The sequence below is a fragment of the Apodemus sylvaticus genome, chromosome 9 (genome assembly GCF_947179515.1).
Source record: "Apodemus sylvaticus chromosome 9, mApoSyl1.1, whole genome shotgun sequence".
Lineage (NCBI taxonomy): Eukaryota > Metazoa > Chordata > Mammalia > Rodentia > Muridae > Apodemus > Apodemus sylvaticus.
In genome coordinates this window covers 71,398,221-71,414,696 of record NC_067480.1, presented here as the reverse complement: position 1 = coordinate 71,414,696, position 16,476 = coordinate 71,398,221, and the positions used below count along the sequence as shown (strand labels likewise).

At 38.8% G+C, this 16,476-nt stretch overlaps 1 protein-coding gene across 11 annotated transcripts in view; it reads left to right on the top strand.

Moving 5' to 3' along the window:
* LOC127692350 (protection of telomeres protein 1-like) overlaps nucleotides 1-16,476 on the top strand; it is a 73,293-nt gene that overhangs the window by 39,574 nt on the left and 17,243 nt on the right. For all 11 annotated transcript variants that reach the window (XM_052192608.1, XM_052192606.1, XM_052192605.1 and 8 more), the window contains 4 exons: nucleotides 1,054-1,116; nucleotides 7,678-7,834; nucleotides 11,576-11,781; nucleotides 12,414-12,549. In XM_052192608.1, coding sequence (XP_052048568.1) covers nucleotides 1,054-1,116; nucleotides 7,678-7,834; nucleotides 11,576-11,781; nucleotides 12,414-12,549 — 562 coding nt within the window. The remainder of the gene's footprint in view (nucleotides 1-1,053; nucleotides 1,117-7,677; nucleotides 7,835-11,575; nucleotides 11,782-12,413; nucleotides 12,550-16,476) is intronic.

Genomic DNA, 16,476 nt, shown 5'->3' with positions numbered 1-16,476 from the left:
GCATTTGCATTAAAGTACCACTGTAAACTTGTGTCTTGCCCTATTCAAAACTAAGATAGCTTGTCTTTTAAATATATAGTCACATTTTCAAATTAGAGTGACAATGAAGTTGCTTATGAAGTTGTGTAATGTTTTGTATTCATTGAAAAATGAATTTTTGAATGTTTGACTTTTCTAGGCCACTACTTTGCTTATCCGTTTCTAAAAGGGCCAAATGTTTCTTCATCTTGAGCAGCCTGTAGTTTCTACTCATGCACTTCGTGTACTGATAAGTCATCCCAGTCTCTCAAAGGTGTTCTTGTAGAACTTAATGGAATTGTGTGCATGGATTTGTATGTACTGTGTTCTGATGTTCATATGCGGTAGGGTGTCAGTAGCTCATCACAGGAGGCCGAGTGATACTGAGGGATGAAGGAATTTCTGGTTAGATCACCATGTTTCCTTTTAATTGCTTAGAAGGCTTCAGTGTCTATCAACACATCAAGTGGCTTTAAATCGGAGCTTACTTCTAGCCTTTCCATGTGCCACTTATTAGTGTACTGTGACCTACACACCCTCCGTTACTCATTTTTAGTAGTGGCAAAACCATTTCATAAAAACAAACAAAGAAAAAACCATATTGTATTATTTATTAATTACCTCCTGGTTTTTGTCAACAGTCTAAACGTGGTCTGATTTTAAGCTCGCTATGCTGTTAGTTTTTCAGTATTTAATCAGTGCCATAGTTTCCTGATTACTATATCATGAAGCCATTTAGTGTAAATACACTAATGTTCTTGTCTTTCATGATCCTATTCAATATGCTCAATTCCTTACATTTCCCCTTAAAGAAAGGAGAAATGTTGCCTATCAAACTTAGTGACTAACCCTGTGTAACTGGTTTGGCTTATGTTGAAACTGCAAATTAATTGGGAGAAAAGGCCATTGGAGCATTTATTTAGCCTTTGTTCGGTATCTCTGGATAGAGTTCTATAGTTTCAGTTTTATATTAAGTTTCTGAATCATATTTTACAGAGCTACATGTGTTATGTGATTCCTTTTCTCTTCCTATAGGCTCCGAATCAGACTCAGTTTCCCTATATGAAGTGGAAAGATGTCAACAATTATGTGCTACAAGTAAGTAAGACCTTTTTCAGTGTAGTCACCAGCATATAGATACCTGTCTGTGCATTTCTGAGCCAATCCTGTCTTGCCTGTCAGAGGCAGTAGATCCTTCTGGGAACATTCAATGTTTGTATTTAGTTTTTTATTTCCGTGACTTATCCTACAGTGGTTTCAATAGAATTCATACATGTGTATTTTTGTATAACTTATTTGTATTTTAAGTTACATACTATTTTTTTAACTCCTTTGCCAAATATCAAGTGACTATACGTGTGTGGGTTCTTTTCTGGGTCTTCAATTCTATTCCATTGATCTTCCTGCCTGTCTGCATACCAATACCAAACAGTTTTTATCACTATCGCTCTGTAGTAGAGCTTCGGGTCAGGGATGGCGATTCCTCCAGAATATCTTTTGTTGTGGACAATAGTTTTTGCTATCTTGGGTTTTTTTGTTATTCCAAATGAATTTGAGAATTGCTCTTTCTAGATCTATGAAGAATTGATTTGGAATTTTAATAGGGATTGCATTGAATCTGTAGATTGCTTTCGGTAAGAAGGCCATTTTTACTATATTGATCCTGCCAATCCATGAACATGGGAGATCTTTCCATCTTCTGAGACTTTCTTCGATTTCTTTCTTCAGAGGATTAAAGTTCTTGTCATATAGACCCTTCACGTGCTTTGTCAGGGTCACACCTAGGTATGAAATATTATTTGGCACTATTGTGAAGGGTGTCATTTCCCTAATTTCTTTCTCATCTTGTTTATCCTTTGAGTAGAGGAAGGCTACTGATTTGCTTGAGTTAATTTTATATACAGCTACTTTGCTGAAGTTGTTTATCAGCTTTAGGAGTTCTTTGGTGGAAATCTTGGGGTCGTTTAAGTATACTATCATATCATCTGCAAATAGTGATAGTTTGACTTCTTCCTTTCCAATTTGTATTCCTTTGACCTCTTTTTGCTGCCTGATTGCTCTGGCTAGGACTTCAAGTACTATATTGAATAGATAGGGAGAGAGTGGGCAGTCTTGTCTGGTCCCCAATTTTAGTGGGATTGCCTCATGTTTTTCTCCATTTAGTTTGATGTTCCTACCAGTTTGTAGTATATTGCTTTCCCTATGTTTAGGTATGGGCCTTGGATTCCCGATCTCTCCAAGACTTTTATCATGAAGGGATGCTTAATTTTGTCAAAAGCCTTTTCAGCATCTAATGAAATGACCATGTGTTTTTTTTTCCTTTAGTTTGTTTGGGTAGTGCATTACATTGACGAATTTCTGTATATTGAACCTTCCTTGCATCCCTGGGATGAAGCCTACCTGATCGTGGTGAATTATAATTCTGGTGCATTCTTGGATTCGGTTGGCCAGGATTTTGTTCAGTTTTTGCATCAATGTTCATGAGGGAGATTGGTCTGAAGTTCTCCTTCCTTGTTTGGTCTTTGTTTGGTTTAGGTATAAGCTTGATTGTTGCTTCATAGAATGAGTTGGGTAGTGTTCCTTGAGTTTCTATTTCATGGAAAAGTTTGAAGAGTATCAGTATTAACTCTTCTTTGAAGATCTGATAGAATTCCCCCGCTAGACCCATCTGGTCCTGGGCTTTTTTTTTTTTTTTTTTGAAGGGAGACTGTTAATGGCTGCTTCTATTTCCTCAGGGCTTATGGGACTATTTAGATGGTTTATCTGATCCTGTTTTAACATTGGCACCTGGTATGTATCTAGAAAGTTATCCATTTCATCCAGGTTTTCAAACTTTGTTGAGTATAAGCTCTTGTAGTAGGATCTGATGATTTTTTTGAATTTCCACAGTTTCTGTTGTTATGTCTCTTTTTTCATTTCTGTAGGGAGCTGCTTGCCAGTTAACTGTCATTAACTGTAGTTAACTGTCCTTAACAGTTAACAAGTCCTTATTTGGTTGGAGCCTGTTGAGTCTTGCGCCTTCCGCGTGGATACAACCTATCAGCAATGCCCACGTGGCTAAGCCTGATTGGCTGGCTATTAGTAGTATTTAAGGGCTGGGCTGATTCTCTCGGGGTCAGAAGAAGAAGTAGTACAGGAGGGAGAAGAGGGAGAAGAAGGAGAAGAAGTACAAGGGTCCTGAGTAAACTGCTTGAAGAAGATCTTCCTGTGTTGCGTCATTCCTTGCCGGCGAGGGTGGATGCGACACATTTCTGATTTTATTAATTTGGATACTGTCTCTGTGCCCCCTGGTTAGTCTGGCTAAGGGTTTATCAATCTCATTGATTTTTTCAAAGAACCAGCTCCTTGTTTTGTTGATTCTTTGTATAGTTCTTTTTGTTTCTGCTTGGTTGATTTCGGCCCTAAGTTTATTTCCTGCCGTCTACTCCTCTGGGGCGTATTTGCTTCCTTTTGTTCTAGAGCTTTCAAGTGCACTGTCAAGCTGTTAGTGTAAGCTCTCAATTCTCTTTTTGGAGGTACACAGAGCTATGAGTTTTCCTCTTAGCACTGCTTTCATTGTGTCCCATAAATTTTGGTGTATGATGTGCCTTTATTTTCATTGAATTCTAAAAAGTCTTTAATTTCTTTATTTCTTCCTTGACCAAGTTATCATTGAGAAGAACATTGTTTAAAGTCCATGTGTGTTTTCCATTGCTTTTGTTTGAGCTTAAGACCAGCTTTAGGCCGTGGTGTTCTGATAAGATACATGGAATAATTTCAATATTTCTATATCTGTCGAGGCCTGTTTTGTGACCAATTATATGGTCAATTTTGGAGAAGGTACCATGAGGTGCTGAGAAGAAGGTATATTCTTTTGCTTTAGGGTGGAATGTTCTATAAATATCTGTTAGATCCAGTTGGTACATAACTTCAGTTAGTTTCACTGTGTCTCAGTTTAGTTTCTGGTTCCATGACTTGTCCATTTTTGACAGTGGGGTGTTGAAGTCTCCCACTATTATTGTGTGGGGTGCAATGTGTGCTTTGAGCTTTAGTAAAGTTTCTTTTATGAATGTGGGTGCCCTTGCGTTCAGAGCATAGATGTTCAGAATTGAGAGTTCATCTTGGTAGACTTTTCAAAACTTTGACCAGTATGAAGTGTCCCTCCTTATCTTTTTTGACAACTTTTGGTTGAAAGTCAGTTTTATCTGATATAAGAATGGCCACTCCAGCTTGTTTCTTGAGACCATTTGCTTGGAAAATTGTTTTCCATCCTTTGACTCTTAAATAGTGCCTGTCTTTGTCACTGAGGTGGGTTTCTTGTATGCAGCAAAACGTTGGGTCCTGTTTACGTATCCAGTCCATTAGTCTATGTCTTTTTATAGGGGAATTGAGACCATTGATATTAAGAGATATTAAGGAAAAGTGATTGTTGCTTACTGTTATCTTCTTAGTTAAAGGTGACATTCTGGTTATGTAGCTATCTTCTGTTGGGTTAGATGAAAGATTACCTTATTGATTTTTCTACAATGTGGTTCACTGTCTTTTGTTGGTATTTTCCACCTATTATCCTTTGCAGAGCTGGATTTGTGGAAAGATACTGTATAAATTTGCTTTTGTCATAGGATGTCTTGTTTTCACCATTTATGGTAATTAAAAGTTTTGCTGGGTATAGTAGTCTGGACTGACATTTATGTTCTCTTAGGGTCTGAATGATATCTGCCCAGGCTCTTCTGGCTTTCATAGTCTCTGGTGAGAAGTCTGGTGTAATTCTGATAGGTCTGCCTTTATATGTTACTTGATCTTTTTCTCTCACTGCTTTTAACATTCTATTTTGTTTAGTGCATTTGGTGTTTTGATTATCATGTGACAGGAGGAGTTTCTGCTCTGGTCCAATCTGTTTGGAGTTCTGTAGGCTTCCTGTATGTTCATGGGCATCTCTTTCTTTGTGTTAGGGAAGTTTTCTTCTATAATTTTGTTGAAGATATTTATTGGGTCTTTAAGATGTAAATCCTTGCTTTCTTCTATTTCTATAATCCTTAGGTTTGGTCTTCTCATTGTGTCCTGGAGTGCCTGGATGTTTTGGGTTACAAGGTTTTTGCATTTTGCATTTTCTTTGACTGTTGAGTCAATGATTTCTATGGAACTTCAGCATCTGATATTTTTTCTTCTATCTCTTGTATTCTGTTGTTGATGCTTGCATCTATGACTCCTGAATTCTTTCCAAGGTTTTCTATTTTCAGAGATGTCTCACTTTGTGATGTGTTTTTTGTTTTATTTATTTTCTTTTACACACACACACACACACACACACACACACACACACACACACACATACACACACACATTGGTGTGGAGCAGCCAGAAGAGGGCACTGATTCCTCTGGAGCTGTGTTATAGGTGGTGATAAAACCACCTAACATGGGTGCTGAGAACCGAACCTAGGTCCTCTGTAAGAACCATATTCATTCTTGGCTGCTGGGCCATCTCTTTAGCCTGCAACCCACATTTTTTTTTTTTTTTAATAAGAACTCACAGACTTCTGAGTTTTAATTTGACAAGTGATGACATGGTTGGTACTGTGCTTGGGGACTTCTGAAGGATGGGTTGAAGGGAAAAGAAAATAATAAGAAGATAAAATAAAAAGGGCTGTGGGGACAAGCAAAGGAAGAGGAGGAATGCAACACCATCCATTCTCTCTCATGACTTCATTCAACAAACACTAGGAAGCTATGTTAAACATAGCACAGTGAGGATGGTGAAGGTTTGAAGGTGGAGGCGGAGCTGAGATAAAGAACTAAGCTGCTCTAGCTTTGGGTTCTAATGTAATACAAAGGACATAGCATCATTATTCAAGAAAGGAAACACAAGAGAAGGAAGACATCTCAAAAGCCAAGGCGTCATTTTTTAGTTGGCTCTAGCTCTTCCGAGTACAGTGCCAGCTTTCATCACACCATACCTTCTTTCTTGTACAACCATGTTGTTTACTTTGGAGTTGGCCTTCAAGGCTCAGCCTCTAACTCGCCTTTTGTATGCTAGTAATTTTTGTCTATTTACCTACTGTAGATGGAGGACTTTAAGAAGGACATAAATAACTTCCTTAAAGAAATACAAGAGAACATGGGTCAACAGGTAGAAGCACAAAAATCCCTTAAAGAAAGACAAGAGAATATGGATCAAAAGGTAGAAGCCCTTAACGAGGAAACACAAAATCTCTTAAATACGGGAGAATATGGGTCAACAGGTTGAAGCCCTTAAAGAGGCAATACAAAAATCCCATAGGGAATTACGGGAGAACATGGGTCAACATGCAGAAACCCATAAAGAGGAATCATAAAAATCCCTAAAAGAAACACAGGAGAACATGAATCAACAGGTAGAAGCCCTTAAAGAGGTAACACAAAAATTCCTTAAAGAATTTCAGGAAAAAACAATCAATTCAGTGAAGGAACTGAACAAAACTATCCAGGATCTAAACCTGGAAATAGAAGTGTAAAACTTCTAACATATTACCCTAGAATGAGAAGTTGAGCAAGTGTTTCATTTATTTTAGATTTGTCAGGTGTGCCCAGCAGGGGGAGTATTTCACAGTAAGTGCTCAGCCATTTACAACTCAAAGGAGATGTCTGTGAGGGGTTTGTTGCATTAAAGCTGTGACTAGAACTTACTTGCTTGGATGTCTGAACCTTGCTTGGCTATGCTTAAATTCTGTTTTCTAAAAGAGGGGAGTGTCACCCTAGAATATCCAAAAGGCTGCCTAAGACCTGCATTACTCAGCTATTTAGAATAACTCGTTCCACCCACTCGAAACCTTCCTGTTCTCTGATTCCCAGTTATTTGTTCTGTCTTATGCGTCTCTGCTCTTGTGATTCTAAGTTCTTTCCCCTTCACATCCCCAATCATCTCTCCTTTCTGCCTACAAAATAAATTTCCTTCTCTTTCATACTCCCTGCCTCACTGTGATAATTGGGTTCCCCTAGTAACCCTTTTCCATTCTGAGGTTCTAACTTCTGAAAAAAGGAAAGTTCAATACAGTCTGGAGTTTGAAATAGCCAGGTAGGTCAGGAGCCCATGTGACAGCTGAAGTTTAACAAATGTGTTTTGTTAACATTTCTTAATCAAATTCCAGTTAGAAAGTAAGCTGTTGTCTGGCACAGGTTGTCTAAGATTGGCATTTTTTATACAGGTGTCATTCATTTTCTTACTGAAGTAAACCCCCCTGTTTTCCCTAAGTTAGAATTTCCTGAGAATTTCTACTAGTCCCATATAATACCCATTATATAATTAAAATATCTTTCCGGGTGGTGGTGGCACATGCCTGTAATCCCAGCACTCTGGGAGGCAGAGGCAGGCAGATTTCTGAGTTCGAGGCCAGCCTGGTCTACAGAGTGAGTTCCAGGACAGCCAGGACTATACAGAGAAACCCTGTCTTGAAAAAAATCAAAATCCAACCCCCCCCCCCCCCAAAAAAAATTCCTTGCAGCAGTAGTTCAGCACTAGGGTACCTGTTCTGTGCTTGGCTCTGCATTCACGGGCCTAGATGCACATCTGGAAATATTGTGACCATAGCTGAGGTAAATTTGATTTTATGGTATATATTTGCTTTATGGAAATTCGTGCTGAACATACCTAAGAACTCATACTTTATTTACTCTGACTTAATGTAACAATTTTTTTTTACAGCACTTACAAATTGCCATTATTTAGAGAAGACATCATTGTGTGAAATATTGAAGCAAAGAGCTCCTCGACAATATCGAATCAAAGCAAAAGTAAGATCATACAAGCCCAGAAGACTTTTACAGTCTGTTAAACTTCTTTGTCCTAAATGCCATTTATTGTAAGTATTTTCTAACATTTAAAAAAAGTATTTTCATGTCATATTGTTTGTATATATGTATGCCCATATGTATGTTTGTGTATGTGTGGTTTTAAGTCCTGAGAAATGAATAAATTATGATTTAATTTATAGTATTTTAAAATAATGCTAATGAAAGGGAAATACTTAAATCCTTTGCGTTGTTCTTGGTAATAATAAGTAAAAATAAGTACTTTCAAGTTTTAGATCTAATGTTTAGTAGGTATGATAGACACCAGTCAAAAGTTGTTTCACACTTAACAACTATAATGACTTCATTCCAAACACCGATTATTATTATGTAAGTACATAAATATATAGAACTCTTTTATTCTTATTAATATATATTCATCTCCAAGCATGTTTACATAGTGAGTTTTAAGTCCTGATTTTTGTTTCAATACAATGTACCATAGTCCCTCAAAATATAGAGTGGCATTTTGGAAATTACTGGAAGTGCACAATCATCCACATTAGTATAGCATTCGTCAGGCTTTTACTCTGTTGTGCTGTGGCATAAATATCTACATATTTGTGCATTTGCATATTATTTATTAATATCTCTCTAGGGTAATTTAATTTTTTTTTTTTTGCCTCACAAAAATTGAAACTATAGTGATTGAGATGAAAGTTAATCTTTAAATCCTTTTAATAAAAACTGAGATATCCAAAGAATAAAACCATATGGTCATCTCATTAGATGCTGAGAAAGCATTTGACAAAATCCAACGCCCCTTTATGGTAACAGTGTAACCCAGTCACAAAAGAACACGCATGGTATACACTCAATGATAAGTGCATATTAGCCCAAAAGCTCTGAATACCCAAGATACAACTCACAGACCACATCAAACTCAAAAGGAAGGAAAACTAAGGTGCAAATGGTTTGGTTCTTTTTAGAAGGGGGAACAAATACTCATGGGAGGAAATATGGAGACAAAGTGTGGAGCAGAGACTTAAGGAAAGGCCATCTGGAGACTGCCCCACCTGGGGATCCATCTCCTGTTCAGTTACCAGACACTGTTGCTGATGCCAAGAAGTTCTTACTGACAGAAACCTGAAAAGGCTGTCTCCTGAGAGTCTCTGCCAGAGCCTGACAAACAGAGGCGGATGCTCGCAACCAACCATTGGACAGGGTCCCCAATGGAGGAGTTAGAGAAAGGACCGAAGGGGCTGAAGAAGTTTTTAATCCCTTAGGAAGAACAACAATATGAACCAACCAGACACCCCAGAGCTCCCAGGGACTAAACCACTAACTAAAGAATGTACCTGGAGCTGACCCATGGCTCCAGCCGCATATGTAGCAGAGGATGGCCTTGTTGGGCATCAGTGGGAGGACAGGCCCTTGGTTCTGTGAAGTCTTAAAGCCTCAGTGTAGGGGAATGCCAGGGTGGGGAGGTGGGAGTAGATGGGTGGGTGGAGGAAGCAGGTGGACTGGGGATGGGTTTTGTGGTTTCGGGGCAGAGGAAGTGGGAAAGGGAATAACATTTAAAATGTAAATAAGGAAAATATCCAATTTAAAAAAACAAACAAACAACTGAGATATCTGGGCCACAGCAGGAATCTTTCAGTAACTCAACAAAATCTCAGATACAGAGGGAAAGAGGAGTTGCATTCACTATGTGTTCTCTACGCCTTTTAGGAAACCTGCTCATGTACAAGAAGAGTGATATTAAAGACATGTAGGGGATGGGTACTGTTAATAAAGGAACGCCCCATAAATGTTACCATGGCAAAACTGGAAGAATGATGTTATTCTGCATGCTGTAGGTGGGCATCATTGTAAGCAAACAGGTTAATGTTAGATTCTGGCCAACAGGATCAATGTGGGCATTGAACACATCAAGCACTCCAAGAGTGGAGACAGCTTCCTGAAGCAGGTGGAGGAGAACGGTCAGAAGAAGCCACCCATGGGGCTGCAAGCCCCTTCAGCTCCTTAGGTCCTTTCTCTAGCTCTTCCATTGTGGACCCTGTGCTCAGTCCAGTGGTTGACTGAGAGCATGCCCCTCTGTATTTGTCAGACACTGGCAGAGTCTCTCAGGAGACAGCCATATCAGGCTCCTGTAAGCAAGCATTTGCTTTCATCTCTAATAGTGTTTGGGTATTGTAACTGTAACTGTATATGGGATGGATCCCCAGGTGGGGCAGTTTCTGGATGGCCTTTCCTCCAGTCTCTGCTCCATCCCCTTAGCTCTCAGGGGCTAAACCACCAATCAAAGAGTACACATGGCTCCAGCTGCGTATGTAGCAGAGGAGATGGCCTTGTTGGACATCAGTGAGAGGAGAGGCCCTTGGTCTTGTAAAGGCTTGTTGCCCCAGTGTAGGGTAACAGGACAGGGAAGTGGGAGTGGATGGGTTAGTAAGCAGGTGGAGAATGGGATAGGGGTTTTTTGATGGGAAAAGAAGAAAGGGGATAACATTTGAAATGTAAATAAAATATCTATCTAAAAGAAAAGAAAAAGTCCAGTCTGTTCTACAAAGCCAGTTTCAGGCCATATAGGGCTACATAGTGAGATCCTGTCTCAAAATAAGTAACTAAATGTGTAAACAAATAAATGGAGAATTTTATGGTTTAAAAAAAAATAAAAGGAAACTAGAGAGAAGGTTATCTGGGTTCAGCTGAAGTGCCAACCTGCGCTACCCAGAGAAGTACACTTCATCAGGACTAATGAAAGGGCCTGAGCTGCTGGAGCTCACTCCATGATTTCATGGCTTAATGCGTAAAAAAGAAGTAAAGGGTCTAGATTGCAAAAGAAAAATCAATACATTAAAGAATCTGTTTTCTACACATGTGATTATAAACTCAGAGTGTTATGAAGATTTTAAGTAAAACAATACCAGATTATAGTTCGTTTACTGCCACAGAATCATATTATTCTTCAAGAATAAAGCTGTGCTATAATTTCTTTCTAGACACATACATATCTTAGGAAATATAAGTGATTACCTAAATTTGCAAGCCCAGTTGGTGACAGAATCAGGATAATCACTTGAACCTTTTAATTTTAAGCCATGGTGTTTTTTATTGTGCAATAGTTTATCTAACTAGTGTGAATTACTAATTATTAGAGATAAATGAAGCTAATAATGCTTTAAAGCAGTGTCCCTGTGACAGTGAGATCAATTGGGTTGAAGACACAGCTACTTGTAAAGGACAACGGATTGGGACTGGGGATAAGTGTAGGCCATCTTGGACTCTACACTTGGCATGGGTCACAGGGGTGGTCAACACCTGCTGCCAAGCCTGATGACCTGTGTAAAGGAGACTGTCTTTCTCCTCTACACATGCACTATGGCAAGTATGAACCCACACAGATACAATCTCTATGATTATGGTATGTATTAAAATGTTAAACACCTACTGAATGACATGTATTAAATCTGGAAAATTAATTATCTCCTTACTTTAGGAAAGTTTAGCTGGTGTAATCTGCATATAAAATAGTGTTTGAATCCATTCTAGATTATTTGTGTTTATTATGTGTGAGTCTTTTGCTTACATGTATGTAAATGTACCATGTGTTTATCTGGTACCCACAGAGCTCAGAACTAGACTTACAAATGGTTTTAAGTCACCATGTGGGTGCTGGGAAATGCACTTCAGTTCTCTGCAGGAGAAGCAAATGCTTTTAACTGCTGGGTCATCTCTTTAGCCCCTAAGCTAGTTTTTCTTTTTGAATAATTTATTAAATTGGAATTGTTGTGAATATACCTACATTTTAGGAAAGGAATTCCGTATGAGGAAAATGTGGATAAAATTTTGCAAGATGCTGCAGTTACAGCCCCAGACAGCAGGCTGCAAGATACACCGTTATATGACTCAGAAGTCTGGACCACTGAAGGCCAAGGGGGACGGCAGGTCGCTGTCCATTTTGTGAAAAATGATGGCATCCTTCCTCACTCAAGTGAATGTCTAGTTCTGATAGAAGGTAAGACACTTGGTGTTGGGTGTTTTAAGTATTATTTTGCACTTGTTCCCCTATTATTGTTAACTTATGTACACCTACTGCTTACGAAGTAAATGTACTGTTAAATTTCTCGAGACAATACCAGATTCAAATATATATGAGCACACACACACCTATTCGAGTTGCATTTTCAAATTATGCATTAAACTCACGTTTGTTTATTTTAGTACTTTGTTGAATTCCTGTCTATAATAAAATCAACTCAGTGGATTTATTATGTTGACCAATTGTTTATATGAAGCTGTCAGTATCGTAGCCTCTGTGTTTCACTGTTGGGTCATAATACAGAGATAAAAATTCTTAACTATATATCTTAAAGATAACTGAGTCAGAGAAAGAGCCATGGAAAGGCATGTTAACAGGACAACTCTGAGATTGGATCGTGCTATTTATCCTGTGCTTTTTGCATCTAATTATGTAGCTTCATAGTTTTCTTTGTCATGCAAAGTTCAAATTTTCTTTGAAATTTGTAACTCTCTGTTCTCCTCATTTCTTTGTAGCACTTGCTGGGTCCCACATGTTGTATCTTGTATCTTGTTCTGATTCTCTGTGTGCTGCTAAAGAATTTCATTTTTTTTTCCTTTTTTTAACAGGAGGACGGCTTTGTGAAATCTCTAAACTGTCAAGCATGTTTCACAGTGTGATCCCTGTGAGGTCTGGCCCTGAGGACCTGGAGCTCCTAGATCTTGAAGCACCATTCCTTATCCAAGGAATGGTGTGTCACTATGGGTGTGTTCCTTTGGGGTATCTGGACAGTTCCGCCCTGTCTCTCTTCCTTACCCTCCATTGCTCAGCTGCTATTGCTTACCTTCTTCTGTGCTCAGCTGATACTTAATTGTGCCAGTTTCTACTTATACAGAGTCCTCAAGCTATAGTGATTGTGGTGCAAATTTTTATAGGTTTAGCAAATTGCTCTTTGTGTTTTGAGAATCTTGAGTTTTGATCTTTTCTATTGTGGGGTGCATCATTCACATGCTAGGGAGAGACAAACTAGAGTTCTCTGGATTACTGGATTATGAGGGTCAACCTCTGTGTATATACTAATCAGTAAGTTAGATGAATTCGTGCACCCTGTCGTAAGTTCTAGAGTATCTATACTCATTTTTTCTTGTACATTTCTAGAGATCTAAATATTCTGGGTGCAACATAGAAGGCTTACAATGTTTTCTCATTCACAAGCTAAATTTGTTTCTTCCACAAGAATTTCAGTGTTAGTAGCTAAGGGAACATTATAGAGGTAAAAATAAGTGAGTTCAATTGCTGAGCCAGCACCTTGCAGTTTCTGCCACTGAAAACTGACAGAGAGTATGGAGTCCATGATTCTGACCTAGAAGGGAGAGGTAAAGCACCCTGTCGTTCTGATGAACATTCACCTTGGAGGCTTTGAGCTTTGAGGGAAGCTTCACACTCCAGCATCAGCCGGTTTGCACTCCCTCGTCCTTACCTTCTCCACATGTAGGATTTGTTAGCTGTTGTCATAGTGAACCTAAATTTTGATTTTCACCAAACACTGTTTCCTGTTCACCTGCCACAGGTGATGGGGGCTTGATGGGGGCAGCTTTCCTGTTCGTCCAACCATATGGCAGGGCAGAGAAGTGGCAGTGCCAGCTCTCCAGTGCTCATGCTCTCAGGACTAGGTCACCTGTGCACCCACCAGCTCTACTGCCCCCCTCCCGCTGTAGGTGATGTGGATCCATTAGGGGAGGCATCTGGAGAGCTGGCCTGGGATCATGGGAGCGGGAAAGCTGTCCCTGTCCCTCCTTGCTGACTACAGTAGTACAGCACTGCTGCTGAGAGTGGGCCTAGCACCTTTCTTAGGCAGCACAGCAGAGCTGGCCATGCTGGCATGGTTGTGGGTGAGGAGGATGAGATAAGGCCATGGGAGCTGGGGAGCTGGGGAGCTGGAGAGCTGGCTCTGCTCCTTGCTGTCTGTGCCACCGGGTGAGCTAGCCAGGGAAGTGATGAAGAGCTGTGTTAGAGAAAAAGTTAACTCGATCCAGGGTTTCTATCCCACCTGATCATCCAATTCCTCAGATAAAACACACACACACAACCTTTGTATTTGCAATAATTCTTAATCGGCACTAGAGCTGAGCAGATGTGCATCTGTTATACTGTTAGAATCTTTTCCTGTTAACCCTGAGTTATTACTACGTTTCGTCTGGCTTGCTCCTAACTCCAATTGGCCAGCCCTCATGGCCATGTTTCCATAGCTCAGATAACCCATAATGGCTTCACCTTCCTCCTCACCTTTTCCTCCCCTCATTCTCCTTCAACCCCCTAATCCTGGGAACCCTAAACCTGCCTTTGTCTCTTCTGCCCAGCTATTGGCTGTCACCATCTTTATTCACCAATGAGAAATAACCTGGGCGCAAGGTCATATAGTTCCCTTGGGTCTACCTGCAAACTCTCTCACATTTCTGGCAATGTCTTAGGGGCTCGCACTTAGCATTACAGCACACAGCAAAGACCAAGCCTTAACAGAGTTCACCTTGCTTGTGCGGATGCTGGAGAGCGGGTCAGCTGACCAACTCAGCTAACACCCAAGCCTAACATCTGATCTTTGATTCAGCCCACCCCAACGTCTACCCCATGTATGAAATGCTAGAGCACATGAAGGGGCCAGCCCTACAGAGCCAAAGATACAGAATCATTATGACACAGGGCAACAACTGCGTATCTGTGAGGAGTCCTGGTGAGGATACAGAACTCCTGTTGTAGCAGAAGCCAGAGGCCTTGAGCCAGCAATGACACATTACAGTGAACATTTGAAAGTAAAGAATTGTGAAATACTGTGTGACACACAACAGCTTCCACAATGAGATTTTTCTTTCCTTTTGCGGTGGTTGCAAGGGTAGGTAGAGTTGGGGTACATGATGTGAACATCACCAAGAATCAAGTAAAAAGTTAAATATTAAAATATTTTAAATTCAAGGCTTTAGTAAGCTTTCTTTAAGAAGTGACATCTTTGCATATGAATAAAATAGTACTTTGAAGTATTTTAACTTTTTAAAGTATAATTAGTTATTTTAAGTTATAGTTACATTATCAGTATTTAGTTAAGAATTTAGAGAAAGATTTATTGAAGGCGCCTTAGTAGTTTCCTAGTTCAATAAGATATCTCTTGTAGTGTTGATAAATTGTATTTTAGCTTTACTGTGCAAGTGGGCAATTGGAGGTAAAAGAAATAATGTCCATTCAGTTGCTTTTATTTGAGTCAATAAAAATGAGCTATTTAAATGACAAAAAAAATTCCTGTCATCATAGTTACTGATTGTAGGTTTTGCCTTTGGTTTTGTTTTATATAGAATGGGTGAAAAACTTTAGCCATAAAATAAAAACAAATGTTTCTAGCTAGTTTCACTGAACATGCACTGTCTTTTATCTTTAAATGGCCTACAAGGTATATAGACCACTTAATTGAAATGTCTAGCATTGTTTTGTATTCTCTTATGAAAAAGTCCATACATCAAGGTTTTACTTTTGATATAATTATCCCGTTTTTTAATTTCCCTTCTTTTCCTATCTTCCTAGTACAGAGTACTTAAGTCTAAATCAGGACACCAAAAGCTATATGAGTACTTGGTCTATCAGTGTCTAACATTATCTTTTCATTACTGGTGTTAGTGAAGAAATACCTGTATATTTGTTAAATGATGAACTCGACAGCAGTCACCTGTTTTTCCCAGTTCATAAATTACAAGGACTCTTGAATTCCAAGTTTCTTTGAAATATATTTTCTTACTACATCTTATGAACATTAGATCATGCACAATAAAGATAAATTTACTCATGCTTAAATATATTGATATATCAGAAGGATAAGGATAAGTGTTAATAAGTGACGTCCAGTTTTAGGGATTGTCTTGTTTCAGATATTCTTATATTTTGAATCATAACTGACTTACAGGCATGATGCTTCTGAGTATGTAGTCACTCAAAATATTATTTTACTGGAAATCTTCCTTGTCCTCACAATTCACTCTGAATTATTTTTTCTTATTGACTAGGTTTTTTGCAAGAGTATGACAATTAGAAATTGTTCATAGAGCAATAAATTCCGAGTTCCACTTACTTCTCTACTGTTTCTTTTTTGTTTTGACAGATAAGAAAATTAGTAGTCAAATTATCTAATGATTTGGACACACAGTCCAGTTCTGCTTCTCAACTTTGAGTTATTTATTCTGAAGCTCTTTCTTTTCTTTTCTTTTCTTTTCTTTTCTTTTCTTTTCTTTCTTTTCTTTTCTTTTCTTTCTTTTCTCCTTTCCTTTTCCTTTTCCTTTTCCTTTTTCTTTTTCTTTTTCTTTTTCTTTGTCTTTGTCTCTGTTCTAAGAAAGCATTTAATTGCTGGCTTCACTATAGATTCAGAGTATTAGTCCATAGTCACTATGGTAGGAATCAAGGTGCCAAATATGCAGACATGAAACTTGAGCAGTAGCTTCTAGTTCTTATCTTGGTCTACAAGAAAGAGGCAGATAATCTTTAAAACCCACGCCCAGTGACACATCTCTGCCAATAAGGCCACACCTCACAATCATTCCCAAATAGTTTGCCCAACTGGAGAGCAAACATTCAAATATATGAGCCTATGAAGACCATTCTTACAAACCACATCACCCATTATATCTTTTATTGCTTTTATGTAGTAAGTTAATC